The following is a 17,990-nucleotide window of genomic DNA, read 5'->3' as shown; positions in this document are numbered from 1 at the left end:
CTAATGAAGGCACTAATTAGTTTGATAAATGACCTCATTAGCATCTTATGTGATGCTTCATATGTCGCACAGGAAAAAAACAAAAACCGGTAGGGCAGATTTCTTCTGTTTTTGAAGGTCTGTAATTTCCATGTATGTTTTGTACAATTGCAGCAACATCATCAGACCAGAAGAAAGCTGTATGAGATATCCCATTCCCTACGCTCTATGATGTATGGACAGGATCGGTACCGCCGCCGATACTGGGTACTGCCCCACTGTGGAGGGGTCTTCATTGAAGCCATGGAGAGTGGAGAAGGTTGTTGCAGTACACCGCCCACTTTTTTTTTTCTGAATACGTATACGCTTCACTTTGCTTATCTGAGAGAATATTTGGAAAATGAATGTGTAATGGTAACATGCTCGGCAAGAAGACAAAGAAAGACCTTTTATAATTCGTGTAGCTGCATGTTCAGCTGTTTTGTTGCCGAGTGAAATACGCAGATAGCATCTGTCAACACTAATAACACAGCTCTGCCTGTCTTCCGAAAGCAAGCGAATTAGTGTAATGTCCAATAATCAGGATCCAGTTTCAGTGTTACAGTAGTTCACTTTCTAACTGGAGTACGTTTTTCTCCTTTTTTCTGCAGCTCCAGAGGAACTGGAGGAGGAGCGACAGAGGAGGAGGAGAGCAGCAGAGGAGGTCAAGGTCAAAGACGAACCTCAAGAGATTGAGTTGCAGAAGGAGAAACCCACCAACCTCGATGGGCAGAGCACTCGAACACAGGACTTGGAGCAACAGAAAGAGGAGGAGAAGAAACACGAGGGGAAGAAAAACTCCCCGACCCTCTTCTACCAGCAACCAGGCTGTGTAACCAAGCTGTGCGCTCTCAGAGAAGTCAGCAAGGACATTGGTAAAGAATCTGTGAAGGCAGAAGACAAGGAGAGTCCCCATGTGAGACAGAATGGCAGTACCCTAGGCACTCCTGTTACAACCACTATGTCAGCGTCCTCCCCCACTCACAATACCCTCGAGCCTGCAACAGCGGCAGCAACAGCTCCCTCCATGGTGACTGCTAACGACACAACAAACATCCCTCACCTGGCTTCATCCTCTTTATCTGCCCCGTGCCTGCCAGCTGCACGTGAAAGCCCAGGGAACACTCCTCCAACCTCATCCCCGGCTCCATCGCCACACCTTTCATTCCAAGCAAACGACCAGCTGCTCAGAGTGCTAACAGAAAGGAGCGGGCACTGGTTCAGTCTGCTCCCTCGCAACCCTTGTGACCTCTCCTCCCTCACCACAACACCACCAGGACCGCCCCGTGTGTCTCCTCAGGCATCCTCCACCCCAGCCAGACCCAAATCCCCACCTCCATCCCCTGCTCTCCCTCTCACCCCTTCTGCTGCCTCAGCCTCTGCCAGCCCACACCACCCAACTGGCATCCTCAGCTACCCACTATCCACCCTGCAGGTGAGAATCCTGGCTGGTAAACATGTTGCTATTATATTTCCTTTTGTGCACTACCACCTTCCTCACCCCTCTATTGTCCCTCTTTTCTCCACAGGTTAAGTCAGGTGTCTCTTTGCTAGGAGTTTCTTTCGCAAGCTGGCCCAGTGGAATGATAAGTCCCGGCCTGCCTTTGTGCAGCAGCCCTAGCCCCATGCCAAGTCACTCTGTAGAGGGCAACACAGCAGCAAGTGTCTCCAGTAAAAGTGAATCGCCTTTACCTCGCATTGAGAAAACTTGCTCTATGCCCTCTCCCGCCTTGGAGATGCCCAAATCCCTCGACCACGCCACGCCACGACCCATCCCAGAAGGTGAGCAACACTCGATGTATTATTTTGTATATATATAATGAGATCAGCCAATGCTATCCTTACTTAAGCCCAGTTTGATTTGACTGTAACATGTCTTAACTGAACAAAACATCTTCTTTCTTTCACACCCGTGTGCTCAGAGATGCTGACAGGTTGGTGGCGGGTGTCTGACATCGAAGAGCTCAGGGCTCTTGTCAATGCTCTCCACAGCCGAGGAATCAGAGAGAAGGCCCTCCAGAGACAAATGCAGAAATACATGGAGATCATCCCCCAGGTCTGCACCAAACACAGAGACGGTAAGTCTGGAAACAGCTCCTCTGAGCACATAATGATGTGCCTCAGATTCATTCATGCTTAGAAGCGTTTCCTTATAATCCCACAATAAATTGCTAATACTGTATCAGTGAGGTTTATTGAAGTTTATATGAACAACTGTCTTTCACTGCCTAACCCATGTGTCTGCTGTGTAATTTATCTAGTGGCCATGATTGAGCTCCATGAGTTGGAGGAGAGCCAGGTCAGTGTGGAGTCGGTGCGGGGCTGGTGTGTTGAGGAGCAAGCAATGGAAATGGACATCGCTATACTGCAGCAGGTTGAGGAACTGGAGAGGAAGGTCACCGCAGCCAGCCTGCAGGTTAAGGTGAAATAGTAACACACTAACACACTAGCACAAATATTTCTACATATTTTGTTTGTGAAATTTATGTTTTTTTAGAGGCCAATAAACTCAACAGCTCATTTCCTCTCACAGGGCTGGACGTACCCGGACCCTCAGTCTGAGCGTGAGGACCTGGTGTACTACGAGCACAAGCCCCTGACCAAATCCACGGCCTCGGCGACAAACACGGGAGACAAGGAACCCAAGGAGCATCTGGAGGAGCGGGGAGAGAAGGGCGGGGTGATGCGTCACCCGGACAACCCGCTGGACATTGCAGTGACACGTCTGGCTGATCTGGAGCGCAACATCGAGAGAAGGTACCTGAGGAGCCCCTTAGGTACCACCATTCAGATCAGGCTGGATAATGTGGGTACGGTCACTGTCCCTGCCCCCGCCCCATCTACTAGTGCTGACAGGGAAGGGTAGGTCATTTCTCCAACCAGCTCCCCACTCTCCCACTAAGACCCTTTCCTCTCTCTATGTGTGCTTTTTTTGTTTCCCATATTACTCAAAGGGTGAGGGTCTTTGCTGATTTCACAGCAGATTTTTGTGGTTGCCTGTTGCTTTTTTTTTTTTTTTTTTTTTTTTTTTTTCCTTTTTGTCTTGTGCAGCTTTTTGTGTGGGAGGGGCTCCACTCACTGCCATTTTTTCCCCCTAAAATCATCTGCATGGTGTTGTGCATCAGCAACCTCAGTTATAGGCTTACTTACAGCTCCTGCTATTCAGCATACACTTACCCTTCCTGCATGAGCGTCCCCCTTAACATGATAAAAAAAACGTGTGTACCTCTCCCCAGCACTCTATACTCCCAAAAACGTCATGCCTGTCTCTGCCCAGATGGAGCTTTTTACAGCATCTGGTTCAACTGACACAGTTTACTACAAACCCATTTTCATAAAAAGTTGTGTGGACTTTAAATAAAAACAAAATGCCGTGTTTTGAAACTCATTAAAAAGAATTTGTTTAGTTAAAAACGGAACATGTTAAATGTCGAGAAACTGATAAATTCACATTTTGAAACTTGTCTGTTTTCTTAATTTTTTTCTACACCTTTCCATTTTTGCTTGACATAAAGTTTAGCTTTGTTTCAGGCCCACCAAATGTTTTCAGCGGGTGACAGGTGTGGATTGTTGTAGCCAGGATCTTACTACAGATTGATTCTGAGCTGTGAAATAAGCAAACCGTTCCCTGAGAATGACACACTGCCAGCATTTGTTGCTCTAAATTGTGTGCATTTTCCCTAGCATTAATGGTGCCCATACCATAAGACGTTGGGTAGGTCTTACCCTCTTTAGCCTGCAGTCAGTGATTTCTGACTTTCAAATTAAGATTTGTCACACCAGAGACCAGTTTTGTACTTTGCCTCAGTCCATCTTGAATGACTTCTTAGAGACTCAGCCTCACATCAGCGCTCTTTTCACTACTGAACCTAACGACGCTTTACAGCGTCTCACACACAGTCTTTGTCCTGTCTCAACTTTTTTTAAAACATGTTGCTGGCATCAAATTCAAAAATGACCATAGAGCTTAAAATAAACAGTAAAATGCTGTGATCATGCCCCTGAACGTTATAAACACGAGCTTAAAATTATTTGCAAGTCACTGCATTTTGTTTTTATTCACATTTTACACAGCAGCCTTAGTTTTATTGGTTACGGGTTGTAGTTTGTGTGTAAATAACCCCACACGTTCCCATATGTGTATCTATTTTGATTCTCATAACCTTCCCTTAAATTCCCTCAGCAGCGAGGAGGAGGTGGCCCACGGTATGAAAGTGTGGAGGAAGGCCCTGAGCGAAGTGCGCAGCGCCGCCCAGCTGGCCATGTGTATCCAGCAACTGCAGAAGTCCATTGCCTGGGAGAGGTCGATAATGAAAGTGGTAAGAGAATAAAAGAACAGCCTGTGTCCACAATGTTAATTGAAAACTATTAGGAAAGTTTGTACTTGTTTTTAATGGACGCACTTATTTTGTAGTACTGTCAGATTTGTAAGAAGGGGGATAATGAGGACCTCCTCCTGCTGTGTGATGGCTGTGACAAAGGCTGCCACACTTACTGTCACAAACCCAAGATCACCAGCATCCCAGAAGGAGACTGGTACTGCCCGGCCTGCATATCCAAGGTATCTGAACCTTTTATTACTTATGATTTTTTTTTAATGTGCATTTTTTTAGACTCATCTCAGGACTTATTTTACTCCTGTTTTGTAAAGTTGATGGTAGAAAGGCAAGAAGAAAAAGGACACATTGTAGAGTATATCTTGTGCATCTAAACCGCAAGGACACTTGCTCGCTCAAAGAAATCTCATCAGCTGCTCCTCCCCTAGAGTTTTATTGCTTGCTCTTCACTTTTATTGTCTGCAGCATGGATTTATCCCATTAAGTGACAGTAAAATTCATAAGTCATACTCATACTGATACAAGCTGAGTAACGATTTTTAACGCAGGCTTTAAAGAATTTGTGTTGATGCAGATGTGGTCAGCAAAGGGACTAAATATTATTGCTTGTCTAAGATATGGCAAATTGATATGACATTTTAGGAAAGGACAATATTAGGAGGATGAAACTAAATGGTTCCAGTTTGAATAGCACCCGAACTAAGGAAATGCTGCAATTTTGGGTACTTTTGCAGGCAAGTGGTCCATCCCCCAAAAGCAAAAAGCCTCCAGCCAAACCAGTAGCATCTAGTGGGGGGAGTAGCAAGAAGGGCGGAGAGGCAAAGAAGAATGGAAAGCAGGCCGGTAACGGGGAAGTGTCGGAGGATGACTCAGCAAGTGCCAGCAGTACGCCCAAAAAAGGAGCAAAAGACACCAGCAGGAAGAGGAAAACGGAGGAGAGTTCACCTGCTCTAACGACATCCAATCAGGAGACTACTGGGTGTGTGAAGCGAGCCAAGACGGCTCGAGACAACAACAGGGACCTGGGATTATGCAGGTATGTCTCCATGACATGTTTGCACTTGTCTTTCTGTGTCATTTTCTTCTCAGTAGTTGCACAGTAATTTCCACCTGCTACAAAGCTGTATGGAAAGGTTGGAGGATGTGTTTTACATTTTCTGTTGTGTTTAAAGCCACAAAACCTCAGATCAACGTTTACTTGCAGTATTTCATTCCTGGAATTTTTCAGCACAAAGTCAGCTTCTCTTTTGTTTTTTAGCGGTTTTATTAGCTCATAAAACCCTAAAGATTATGAGTTAAATGCAAACTTTAAACCTCCATGGACATATTTTTGACCAGCAGCAGAAACAAACTGTAACTGGTTAGGAAATGCTGTTTACACAACCACTTAGGGCAAAGCAGCACTATCTTAGCTTTCTTTTACCTCAGCTTTCAGCCTACTCAGCTTTCTGGGGAAATATCTGATTCTCCAGCTGTTAATGCTCCACTGTTCACCAGCTAGTCCTAGCTTTGTGTACCATAAACCCAAAACAATGATTTAAAAGAAACTTCCAGTATTCAGGCACAATGGGAGCCTCGTTCACACCCTTCACCCACATGTAACCGATCCCTTGTCAATCCAGAAATATTGGTTATAGCTGCTTAAAGATAAGAGGAAATTATGAAAGAAAGCTTTTCTGTGTTACACACAAAGCTTATATTTACACAAAGTCGTGGCCAGAGTTTAACTGTGTGTTTGTTTGTCCTACAGAGTACTCCTTGCTGAGTTGGAGCGGCATCAGGATGCATGGCCTTTTCTCACACCTGTCAACCTGAAATCGGTGCCTGGCTACAGGAAGGTCATCAAGAAACCGATGGACTTCTCCACCATACGTGAGAAGCTTGTGAGCAGCCAGTGAGTTCCCATCGCTTCTCTCGGTTCTTTTTTCTGCTAAAAGCCTCGCGCAGAAGTTAAAGCAAGACCAGTGTTTTCAGTTTTGTTTAGTTTTTTTCAGGAATTATGTGATGTGTCTGCTGTTCTCTCTAACCTGAATATGTCTTCTTTTTTTTTAAAATTTCAGGTATCAAAACCTGGAGACGTTCATCATCGATGTCAACTTGGTCTTTGATAACTGTGAAAAATTCAATGAAGACAATTCAGACATTGGTCGAGCTGGTCATAACATGAGGAAGTTCTTTGAGAAGCGCTGGACTGAGCTTCTGAAACAAACAAACTAAAACAAATAAAAAAAAACACTTAAGATTAAAAAAAAAAAAAAGTCTGTTCAGACTCTTCTCCAATACACCCATTCAACTTTTCGTACCGGAGCACCAGGTGTTACTTTTTATTTTGTGATGGAGAACGTGGCTTTGCAGGATGGTAGAAGAAGAAGCCAACTCCTTAATAAGGAACCTGTGGTGTGCTTAGGAGAGGTGTCACCTTGAAAAATAAAAAGTTGTTTAGGTGCACTGGATTTATTACAACAGGGATGAAAGCCCCAAAGAGTCCCAGAGAAATGGGGTGTCATAGTGCAATACCATTCCCTGTCTCAGAACACTGCACTGAATGAATCCTCAAAAATGTCAATGATGTGTCTGCGCTAGAATACTTTCCACTACTTGTAAATAGTTTGTTTTTGTTTATTTGGGTTTTTTTGTTCGTTTGTTATTTAATCGTATTATAGTGAATGTATTTAATTTTGTAATAATTATTTATGAATCAAGGTCCACTTCATTTTCTATGAAAAAGGAGGAATCAGCCGAACTGCTTTGACTTCTGAAAAGGAATGTGTTATTGTGTTATAATTTTTTTCTCTCTCTCTCTCCCAAATATCAAACAAAGCCAAGACAAAAAAAAAAGAAAAGGAAAAAAGAAAAAAAAAAAGAGCTGTTTACACTGTTCAGTGCTTTGGGGCATCGGAGGACTGTATTCAATTGTTCGATCTGTAAAACTGCATTTATTTACAGCAACTGCAGAGGAACAGTTAGGCTGTGGTGATTCATGTGTATATACTGTTTATTAATGTCTATATTATGTCTTGTTTGGAACAATGTGTAAAAATTGTTTAAGAATATTAAGATATTGTTTATGCCTTAGAATGATTGTAGCATTCTATTTTAGTGAACGTGATGAAAACATTATCATAAATATTGTTTGTACAGTATATACATATCCTCTGCAAACACTGTGGTATCCTTAATCTTGGTAGTGCCTACCCTTCCAACAGGGGCATGTAGGGGATGTTATCGTTTTTAGTTTTCATTCTTTATGATAATTATTTTTTTATATGATTTCAATCCAACAAGGCCTCCAAAGTTGGACAGTGACACAGAAATCATTCCTCCCCATAAATAATAATAACTAAAAAGAGAAAAAAAGGAACAACAAGCATTCAGTTATGCTTCCATGATACATTTCCTCACAATCTGCCACAATACAAGGACCTAAGGCCATTTTTAACCACTGTGTTGAACCTTGCTGTGTGTTGTGGCCTGATGGAGGCAGCTAGATTTTTTTGTACCCAAGTCAAAAGTACTTGAAGTTACTTTATTTAAGATATTGTGGAATAAAAGTATCATTCTTTTGTAGGAGCTTTATTTTTCACTAGTGTGTGGCACGGACCTATTAAAAGGATGTTTTTCAACGTAAGTGACTCAAACTGGTTTCATTTCAAGTCCGACCTGCAGCTGTAGAAGTGCGGTTTAACTCTTTATTCTGTCAAAGTGCGAGTCATATGTAAAGTTGCACGTGTGACCCGATTAAAGAGAAATTTATTTTGTTTGTGCTTTTAGCTAAATATCTGCAATTGTACTTTACATCGTGTTAAATGCCTCTTTCATGACCAGACTGTAAAATGTTTTCAGGATCCTGAGAAGCTGCTCTGAAACATACATTTTTCAAGGATCTCAGAAACGGTGTCTCAAAACTGAATTCAACTTAACATCTGTAAATTAACAATAAAATCCAGAAAGAGCAGATCCTTATTTGTCTCATCGAGTGGCAGATTGTCATAATCCAAGCAGCCAGGAACACACAGGCACAAATGTAATCTTCAAAAAAATGGGTTTTATTATACCCCCAAAAAGGACAAGACGATTACAAAAATTCAAAATAACAAAAAATAAAGTTTTTAAGAATCAAGTGGGCCCATAAAAGAGGTTAACTTAACAGAACGCTACTCAAAAGTCACTTAACAAAAACATAGCTCAACAAACTGACCTGCCCAAATGAGAAACAGCTCCAGTTATATAGCAAATGAATAAACCATTATATACACCAAAGGTGAAAACTAAAGAGATAACAGCTAACCATCATTCAAGAAGAACCCCATTCCCCCTGCATGATCACAATAGATGGTCCAGTCCACTTTATTGGCTTCTGCATTTATGATCACAGAAGCTTTAGAGCATAACGTAAACATAAGACAAAAGACCAAATGAATATTACCCAAGTATCTCAGTTGTGTGGTTGCATGCATCCATCACACAGATCATAAAATGAAGACCGTTAATAAAAAGGAAAGTTAAGTGTGCCGTACACAGTTGGCAAGTGCAAGTTTAGCAAGTGCCTATTCCCAAGGTTTCTATACATTTTATTCTTGTAGGGAAAATATTAATCATGAACCCTGCCGCACGCTACAGTATGTATAGCCTGAGGCACTACACAGTTTAGACGCATACAGTTAGGTCCATAAGCATGTTGTTAATGACGTGTTTTGTAGTTTTACCTCTGTACATTACCAAACTCCAGATGTGACTTTCAGCTTTAATTCAAAAGGTTGTACAAAGGTTTTTACATGAAGTGCTGCGTAATTACAGCCATTTTTATACACAAGCCTTCATTGTCACATGCTTGAAAGTAATTGAGCAATTGACTGGTAACCAGTTTTCATAGCACTGTGAAGCCCATTCCCTCCTTTTCTTTTTTTCTTTCTTTCTTTTAATATTTATTTATTTTGAGGACAAATTAAGCAGATAAAAGATCTAGAACTGATTCAAAATTTTAAATTTGCATTTGGTGGTTGTTCACTGAAACTCTCAATTTGAGGTCCAGACCCAGTGGCGGTCCTAGCCTGTTTGGCGCCCTGGGCGAACACTCCCTCTGCCCCCCCCCCCCCCCCCCCCGCCACACACACACACACAGCAGTTGTGGAGTGTGCAGCAGTTGAGATGTTTAAGCTCCAGGCTTTGTGTTCATACAAGTACCGTATTTCCCGGACTACAAAGCGCACCTGAATATTAGCCGCACAAGCTAAAATCAGGGGAAAATCCTGTTTTGTACATACATTAGCCGCACTGACTAAAAGCCGCAGGTGTTTCAATGTTGACTTATCATATGTAAGAGAACATGCACAAAGGGAATTGTCAGGAAAGAGATGGCTGTTTGGAGACACACCCCTTTTATTAATATTTTGAAAAACAAGTTATGGGTACATATTTGCACAACTTTTTAGGTATATGTAAAAGTAGCGGTAATTACAAGTACGAAACATGTACTGTGCTTCATAAATGAGTAACAAATGTAGTACATAACAATAACCTACAGCACACCAGAAAAATAGATTCGGACTACCTTTTAGGCTCAAGAAAAGTCAGTCATTCACCACCATCTTCCTGCGCATTAAAACCACCAAAGTCCTCTTCTCCAGTGTCGGAAACGAACAGGCTCAGGGTGGCTTCGTCATCCACTCTCAGCTTCTTTCCTTCGTTGTCACTTTCAAAACCAAATAAATCCTCGTTGTCAGTGTCAGAGTCGAACACCCTCAGAAGGGCCGTGGCGGTGTCCTCCTCTCCATCATGCAGCAGTCCAGCCCTTTGAAATCCGTTGGTGATCGTGGATGTTTTCACACTTTTCCACGCTGTCAGAATCCACCGGTGGAGTTGAGCATAACTTGCTTTTCGCAAGTTTATTGCCGCTCGTCATCCACGACTCCCGCTGAACGCGTAGCGCTACTTTGAAGTTTGTTTTTCGCGCTACTTGTACGGCACTATGTTGCCTGGCGGATGGACATGTGACCAACATACCACTCTTGAACCCCGATACTGTGTGTCTGATCACATGCCCTTCCGCCAGGCAACGTAGTGCCGTACAACAGCGGAACAAACAAAACAAATCGTCTTACGATATCACAAAAATCCTGGACAATCTATAGAAAAGCCGCAGCTGACTAAAAGCCGCAGGGTTCAAAGCTTGTGCAAAAAGTAGCGGCTTATAGCCCGACAATTACGGTATATATTAATATTCTTCATCATAAATGTTCAACACCGTTTCTTTAACCGATAGCTAGGAGAAATTACGGCAAATAAATAAGCCCATTTGAGAAAACAAAAGAAAAAAAAGAAAGAAAGGGGGATAGTTTAAATTTTAAAACACTTTACTTAAGGTAAAGATACAATATTATTCCTAATGAAGAAGCACCACGTCAAAAAAGTTGATGTCATTCCTCTGCTGTTGTTAAAATTCGGTTGATGGATCTGAAATGACAAAGATGAGGTCTTAGTGAAGAGAAAGTATTAGTAGCTACATCAACGCTGACCATTTAAAAAGACATCCACTCACAGAGTCAGTGTTTCAGGTCACTGGGAAATCCACTGCCGCTGATTTCGCTGTAACCTACAAAACAGGGTTTGATGCTTTAAAATTGGACTAACTTGTCAGCACCATTTAATTCAGCATTCCTGTGATTTTGGAGAATAAATGAATACCTGGCTGTCCATTGAGATGGCCGTAACTTGAACCGTTTGCCGGTGTGGTTTGATTGGAATGTAGTAGATGGCCACCTCTGCCGTCAGCGTAGTCTGTGCAGCGACGTTTTTCCGGTGGAAAGCCACTGTCACGTTCAAAGTCTCTGTCAAAGTGGTGTCGCTTGCGGCTCTCCCCTTCCTCGCTGCTTACTGAGTGGGAGATGGAAGCAGAGGAAGCAGAAGAAGCTAGTCCATGGTTTGGTTTCCCCACCGCACTGCCGCTGGGCTTGGAGCTTGTGGGATAGTCCCTCAGAGATCCATTCCCATTAACATGAACTACGCTGCCGTCAGCGTAGTCTGTGCAGCGACGTTTTTCCGGTGGAAAGCCATTGTCATGTTCAAAGTCTCTGTCAGAGTGGTGTCGCTTGCAGCTCTCCCCTTCCTCTCTGCTTCTGTTTCTGTGGCTCCGAGCTGCGTCTGGGCTGTGCAGGTCGGGATCGCTGTCCCGATGTCTCTTCTTTTCCTTCTTCATTTCCGCAGCTCTGTCTGAATCTCCGTCAGAACTTCTACGGGATGATAGAGAACCAATGACATTGTTTAACAAAACCGAGATCAAGCTTTACAGCCAGCCTAAGACAGAAAAAGTGACCCATTATCAATAAAATGATGAAAATTCTTTACGTTTTTAAGAAAATAATAATACTGATAGTGAGCTTTAACCCCATATTATTTTCAAACAAAATCTAGCTTAAAACAAACACATTTCCTTCTGTTTTCATTAAAGGATCGAGAGAAAGATGGCAATACTCACCCACTCTCACGGTGTCTGTCTTTATCCTTTGATTTCTTCTTTTTCTTACTCTTTTTGTGTTTTTTAGTGTGGCGGGCATCAGAGCTGTCGTCCCTGTCTTTGCTGAGAGTCCTCTTGCGATTTTGATCCTCTTTGTCTGGAGAGGAAAGGCGAGCCCGTGGCGGGGAGCCCTTGAACTTGTTTGTTTCTGGTGCTGTAGAAGGTGAGAAATTTCCTTCCTTGTAGTCCCGTCTGTACCGGTGACGATCGTCGTCGCTTTCTCGTTCGTGACTCCTATCCCTGTTGTGTCTTTCTCTATCTCTGCCAGAGCTAGAGTACAGTCTTTGCCTGTCTCGGGAAGATCGTTTTTCATTGCAACTAGAACTAGGCTTGGACTGATACTGCTCCTTAGTATCCTTATGTCCTTCAGTCCCTGTTGTTGCACATTTATCTTGTGGTAGATCCTTGGCTTCATCCTTGCTTACGCTAACTTTCTGTGGAGCTGCAGAAGCCCCACTGGTGCTTTGAGAGCAGCCCGGCTGAGGGGGTAAGGCTGCAGGGTTGCCATCTTGCCCAGAAGAAGAAAGAGCGGAAGCAGATTCTTTAGCTGCAACAGAAGGGGTAGTTGTAGCAGTAGCTGAGGGTGAAGCGCTAACGGCGGAGGATTCTGTACAGTGAGGCAGGGGTTCAGATGGAGTTTTAGCCCTTGTGACAGGAGTGGAGAAATCCTGGCTTTCGTTAGCAGCAGGATGAATGCTCTGAGAAGAACTAGCCTGGGATGAGGCATCTTTGCTGGAAAAATAAAATACAAAAGCAATATGAGCAATGCTTTGTCACACTGGCAGAGAGGAAAGTCTGCACAGTTTTAAGATCACTCCTCTAAACTTAAAAATTTAAATGCATAAAATGGACAGCAGAGCAATAAGTTTTTTTTAGTTCAGTGTTAGGCTTACTTTGGTTGGCTATGGTCTCTGCCTATTCCATTAGCAACAGGAGCCGTAGACGTCAAACTGCCATGATTACTGCCAGAGATCTGATGTGCCCAAAATAAATAAAAGAAATATTAATAATATGTCCCTTTAAGAAAAACAAACAAAAACCCAAACAGACAAGCATTATGTGACGTAGGCTATGCACAGATACACCCACACACAGGTTGTTATCATCAGATTCCACATTTATTGAGAGTGTCCACGGAATTATAACAGAACACCGTCTGACAGCGGTCGGTTCCCGCAGCGTCTTCCTCCTCCACTCCTCTCCACCTCACTATATAAAAGGAAGGAAAACCACCATCAGTCCAAATCGCCATCAGCTGTTCTCATCAGCACCGCCCCGTTGAGCTCACTGCACCACTCCTCCCCTGCAGCCGCGCCCCGGACCACACCTCCGCCACATACCCCCACCGCCCGACTGAGGCCGGGGAGCCTTCCGGCCGAACCTACTCCCCCCCCGCGAGCGAGAGAGGAAATCGGCCACCGCCATCTGCGCCCCCGGCCTATGGACCACCTTGAACTTAAAGGGCTGTAAAGCCAGATACCACCGGGTGATCCGGGCGTTGGCATCTTTCATGCGGTGGAGCCACTGCAGCGGGGCGTGGTCCGAGCAGAGGGTGAATGAGCGCCCCAGAAAGTAATAGCGAACGGAGTCGACCGCCCACCGGATAGCCAAGCACTCCTTCTCCACGGTGCTTTCCCGTCTTTCACGCTCTGCCAGCTTCCGGCTGATGTAAAGAATGGGACGGTCGGCCCCCCGCACCTACTGGGACAAAACGGCCCCCAGCCCCCTGTTCGAGGCGTCAGTCTGCAGAACAAAAGGGAGGGAAAAGTTAGGAGTGTGAAGCAGCGGCTCCCCACAGAGAGACTTTTTCACCTGCACAAACGCCGCCTGGCACGGCCCCGTCCACTGAAACAGATCTGGAGCACCCTTCCGGGTAAGATCGGTTAAGGGGCTGGTCAGCTGCGCAAACCCTGGCACGAACCGGCGATAGTAACCTGCCAGCCCCAGAAACCGTCTCACCTCCTTTTTAGTCTTGGGTGCGGGCAGGATGCGATAGCCGCCGTCTTTTCCACCTGTGGACGCACCTGCCCGCCCCCCAAGTGGTACCCCAGATACTGTACCTCCCTCCGTCCAACCGCACACTTCTTCGGGTTGGCCGTGAGCCCCGCCCTCCTCAGGGACTCCAGGACCGCGGCCACCCGCTGCACATGCTTCGCCCAGGTGTCGCTATGGATGATCACGTCATCCAAGTAAGCTGCAGCATACGCAGCGTGCGGGCGCAGCACCCGGTCCATGAGGCGCTGGAAAGTGGCAGGGGCCCCGAACAAGCCGAACGGAAGCGTAACGAACTGGTACAACCCATACAGAGTGGAGAAGGCCGTTTTCGCCTTGGACTCGGCAGACAAGGGAATCTGCCAGTAGCCCTTGGTTAAGTCCAGTGTCGTGAAAAAACGGGCCGTGCCCAGCCGATCCAGGAGCTCGTCGACCCGGGGCATGGGATAAGCATCAAAACGTGACACTTCATTCACCTTGCGATAGTCGACACAGAACCGTATAGACCCATCCTTCTTCACCACCAGAACGATGGGGCTACACCAGGCGCTGTGCGACTCTTCGATCACTCCCATTCTCAGCATTTCAGCCAATTCCCTCTGCACAATTTGCCGTTTATGCTCAGGAAGCCTGTAGGGCCGTGAACGCACCGTCACGCCAGGCTGCGTTACAAAATGATGCTCAATGACAGACGTCCGGCCGGGCAGGGGGGAGAACACGTCAGCAAAACGCTGTTGTAACGCGACAACGTCCGCTCTCTGGGCCTGTGTGAGATGGTCATCACAAGGGAGGGAGGCGGGGATGACGGAATTTGGCACCTCCGGCCCCAACTCATCTCTCTCCTTAACCAGGCTCACCAGCGACGCGGATTCAACCTCTCTCCACTTTTTAAGGAGATTGAGGTGATAAATCTGCGTGGCCCCACCCCTGTCCGACCGAGCGACCTCATAGTCAACGTCCCCGACACGCCGTGTGACCACAAAGGGCCCTTGCCACTTGGCGAGCAACTTTGAGCTGGAGGAAGGGAGTAACACAAGCACTTTGTCTCCCGGTGAAAATTGCCTGAGTCTAGCCCCTCTGTTATACAGGCGCTGCTGACGCTGCTGAGCCTGGAGCAAATTCTCCCGTGACAACCTCCCCAAAGTGTGGAGTTTCGCTCTCAGGTCCAGCACGTACTGAATCTCATTCTTGGCGGGGCTCGGACCGTCCTCCCAGCTTTCTTTAATCAGGTCGAGCACCCCACGTGGCCTCCTGCCGAACAGCAGTTCAAAGGGAGAAAATCCCGTGGAGGCCTGGGGCACCTCCCGCACTGCGAATAACAGAGGGTCTAGCCAGCGGTCCCAATTGTGTTCATCCTCGTTAATGAACTTACGAATCATAGACTTCAAAGTCTTATTCAGCCGCTCCACCAGCCCGTCCGTCTGAGGGTGGTAGACGCTGGTCCGAATAGATTTAATGTCCAGTAATTCGTACAGTTCCCGCAGTGTACGAGACATAAACGACGTGCCCTGGTCAGTCAGTATCTCTTTCAGGATTCCGACTCGGGAGATGACCTGAAACACCACTCTTTGCAGAGATGGTGCGCAGCGGGACTGCTTCCGGGTACCACGTTGCATAATCCACCAGGACTAACACAAAGCGGTAGCCGCGTGCACTCCGGTGAAACGGCCCGATGAGGTCCATGCCAATGCGCTCGAATGGGACCTCTATGAGTGGAAGCGGACGCAAAGGCGCTTTTGGTATGGCCGGCTGATTAACAAGTTGGCAGTCCGGGCAGGACGCGCACCAGCGGCGCACATCCGCTCGGATGCCCGGCCAATAAAATCGGGCCGTTATTCGCTCCAGAGTTTTTTCGTATCCCATATGCCCTGCCATGGGGTTATAATGAGCCGCCTGGAAAATCGTTTCCCGGCGGCCCTGCAGCACCAACAGCTGGGTGTGTGTCACCACCTGCTCCAGTGGGAAATCGCCCATGGGGGGAACTTCCGGAGCCGGCGGGGCTTCCCGTGAAGGACCCGCCGTCTCCCCCTCCCCAGAGTCAGTGTCGGACGGCCCCGCGTCACCGCTGAGCGCCGCGCAGACGCTACATGCTACTAATGGTCGTGATCGCACCCCCGCGTACTGTCCCAACAGATGATGAAACCCCGGCCAATTCGTGCCCAGAATTAGGGGATGCGACAGGCGCGGGCTAACCGCAGCCGTTACTCTATGCGTTTTGCCCTTATACTTTAATAACAGCGGCACTATGGGATACCTGTGAACATCACCATGAACACACCTCACCTCCACCCATTCTGCCTCCAGCAATGCCCCGGGGCGAACCAAACCTTGGTGCACGAGGGTCTGCGTGCAGCCTGTGTCCACCAAAGCATGGCGTATACCCCCTCGAGTCCTTACCGGAATGCTGTATGTCCCTCCCGGACCGGGAGAGGGCGCTGGAGCACCGGCAACGTGGAACACCTGCCCCACCTCCATCAGAGGACAGTCCCTCCTCAGGTGTCCCGGCTGTCCGCACTTCCAGCACTCCTGCCCCGGCATCTGTGCTGTTCTCCGTGGCTCAGGGGCAGCACTGCTCATGTCCGATCCCTGGGAAGGCACAAACGCAGCAAAAGGATTAGTGGGGCTCAGCGCCGGCGCCCGCTCTGCCTGCCCTAGTGCAGGCACCCGGCGCCTTGGTGCCGGCACCGGGGCTTGTCTGTTCGGCCTCCGGCCGCTGTCCCCGGGCTCCCCCGCTCTAGCGGCAAGGTGGTCCTCCGCCAACGTAACCGCCACCTCCAGACTCGCGGGACGGTGGCACCTGACCCATCTCGCCGTCTCCGCAGGCAGCGTCTCGCCCTCTGATGATCCCGGCTGCAGCCAGCGTACGGCCGCGTCATGCAGCTTCCAGGCCCAAGCAAACGGCCGATCCGCCGCAGCCAGCCGACAGGCCCGGAACCGCCGGCGGTGATCTTCAGCGGTGAGCCCCAACCTGTCCACCACCACCCGGCTCACGTCCTGGAAGCTGCCCCTCGAGGCCGGCGGCAGACTCAGGGCCGCCGTCCGAGCCTCCCCCGACAGCAGAGGAAGCAAACGCGGAGCCCACTCCACCTGCGGCCACTGGCAGGCCTCCGCCGTGGCACAAAAAGTCTCCAGAAAGACCTGGGGGTCGTCCCCGTCCCCCATCCGGGGCACCACCACCGACAGCGGCGGGGACTTCGGCGGGGCAGCGGCGCCAACCAGCCGCTCCAGAACCAGAGTCTGCCGGTCCGTCTGCTCCTGCAGCGCAGCCAGGTGAGCTCGCTGGGCTGCCGCATGGTCGTGGCTCATCTTCGCCATCTCCGCCAGCATCTGCGCCAGAAGCTGCAAAGGCTGGGCGGGCGGCGCAGCCTGCGGGTCGGACATCCCCACACCGGCAGGCTCCTGGGTTTCGGCACCACTTGTGACGTAGGCTATGCACAGATACACCCACACACAGGTTGTTATCATCAGATTCCACATTTATTGAGAGTGTCCACGGAATTATAACAGAACACCGTCTGACAGCGGTCGGTTCCCGCAGCGTCTTCCTCCTCCGCTCCTCTCCACCTCACTATATAAAAGGAAGGAAAACCACCATCAGTCCAAATCGCCATCAGCTGTTCTCACCAGCACCGCCCCGTTGAGCTCACTGCACCACTCCTCCCCTGCAGCTGCGCCCTGGACCACACCTCTGCCACACATTATAAAAATAAAGACAAGATTTACCTTGTCAGGGCCGCTGTGTCCATTCACTTTGTGATGACCATTGTGGCTGGATTTGAAGTCTCCATACGTTTGTCCATTTAATCCATTGCCATTATGGTTCACTCCTGACTTCCCATTGATAATTCTCCCAAAACCGCCAAAGACATTTCCTGTGTCTTTATTTTCATTAGGATGAGACTTGGATGAACTGCCGTTATCCAGAGTGCCACAGTTCTCTTGGTCTGATTCCTCTGAAGACTCTTGGCTGTACGGCACCAGGAAGGACGCCCCGTTTCCTACAGGGTTCTGATCCCCATTACTGAAAGGCATGCCGCTGACTTGGTTTAGTGGACCCTCAGTAGCTGAGGGTGAAGCGCTAACAGCGGAGGATTCTGTACAGTGAGGCAGGGGTTCAGATGGAGTTTTAG

At 47.5% G+C, this 17,990-nt stretch overlaps 2 protein-coding genes across 16 annotated transcripts in view; one reads left to right on the top strand and one right to left on the bottom strand.

Annotated features, from left to right (window-relative positions):
• Nucleotides 1–7,983, top strand: part of baz2ba (bromodomain adjacent to zinc finger domain, 2Ba) — a 68,111-nt gene extending 60,128 nt beyond the window's left edge. For 10 of the 15 annotated variants that reach the window (XM_023154708.3, XM_076883990.1, XM_004543380.6 and 7 more), the window contains 11 exons: nucleotides 154–298; nucleotides 630–1,453; nucleotides 1,548–1,800; nucleotides 1,941–2,096; nucleotides 2,280–2,440; nucleotides 2,552–2,880; nucleotides 4,202–4,337; nucleotides 4,433–4,579; nucleotides 5,090–5,391; nucleotides 6,106–6,249; nucleotides 6,416–7,983. In XM_023154708.3, coding sequence (XP_023010476.3) covers nucleotides 154–298; nucleotides 630–1,453; nucleotides 1,548–1,800; nucleotides 1,941–2,096; nucleotides 2,280–2,440; nucleotides 2,552–2,880; nucleotides 4,202–4,337; nucleotides 4,433–4,579; nucleotides 5,090–5,391; nucleotides 6,106–6,249; nucleotides 6,416–6,572 — 2,754 coding nt within the window. In that variant the 3' untranslated portion in view covers nucleotides 6,573–7,983. The remainder of the gene's footprint in view (nucleotides 1–153; nucleotides 299–629; nucleotides 1,454–1,547; nucleotides 1,801–1,940; nucleotides 2,097–2,279; nucleotides 2,441–2,551; nucleotides 2,881–4,201; nucleotides 4,338–4,432; nucleotides 4,580–5,089; nucleotides 5,392–6,105; nucleotides 6,250–6,415) is intronic. The other 5 variants (XM_004543383.5, XM_004543381.5, XM_012916964.4 and 2 more) reach the window with 3 other exon arrangements.
• A 1,727-nt stretch (nucleotides 7,984–9,710) lies between these two features.
• On the bottom strand, nucleotides 9,711–17,768 carry LOC112435315 (uncharacterized). The gene is made up of 7 exons (XM_076883968.1): nucleotides 17,584–17,768; nucleotides 16,258–17,428; nucleotides 12,762–12,841; nucleotides 11,830–12,600; nucleotides 11,040–11,584; nucleotides 10,894–10,947; nucleotides 9,711–10,808 (listed from the first exon to the last, which is right to left on the bottom strand). Exons 2-6 carry the CDS (start codon nucleotides 17,335–17,337, stop codon nucleotides 10,898–10,900), a joined length of 2,526 nt encoding a protein of 841 aa, XP_076740083.1. The 5' UTR covers nucleotides 17,338–17,428; nucleotides 17,584–17,768; the 3' UTR covers nucleotides 9,711–10,808; nucleotides 10,894–10,897.
• Between the last annotated feature and the right edge of the window lie 222 nt (nucleotides 17,769–17,990).

Source organism: Maylandia zebra, linkage group LG1 (genome assembly GCF_041146795.1).
Source record: "Maylandia zebra isolate NMK-2024a linkage group LG1, Mzebra_GT3a, whole genome shotgun sequence".
Lineage (NCBI taxonomy): Eukaryota > Metazoa > Chordata > Actinopteri > Cichliformes > Cichlidae > Maylandia > Maylandia zebra.
The sequence above is the reverse complement of the archived record's forward strand: the minus strand, read 5'-3'. Positions and strand labels throughout refer to the sequence as shown.

What these genes read in the sequence shown, in the direction of transcription:
- LOC112435315 (XM_076883968.1), bottom strand. Translation starts at nt 17,337, where the DNA reads ATGTGGAATCTGATGATAACAACCTGTGTGTGGGTGTATCTGTGCATA. An exon ending in GAGGGACATACAGCATTCCG is followed by an intron (nt 12,842 to 16,257) that starts GTAAGGACTCGA and finishes TGGGCACATCAG; the next exon opens with ATCTCTGGCAGTAATCATGG. An exon ending in GACAGACACCGTGAGAGTGG is followed by an intron (nt 11,585 to 11,829) that starts GTGAGTATTGCC and finishes ATCATCCCGTAG; the next exon opens with AAGTTCTGACGGAGATTCAG.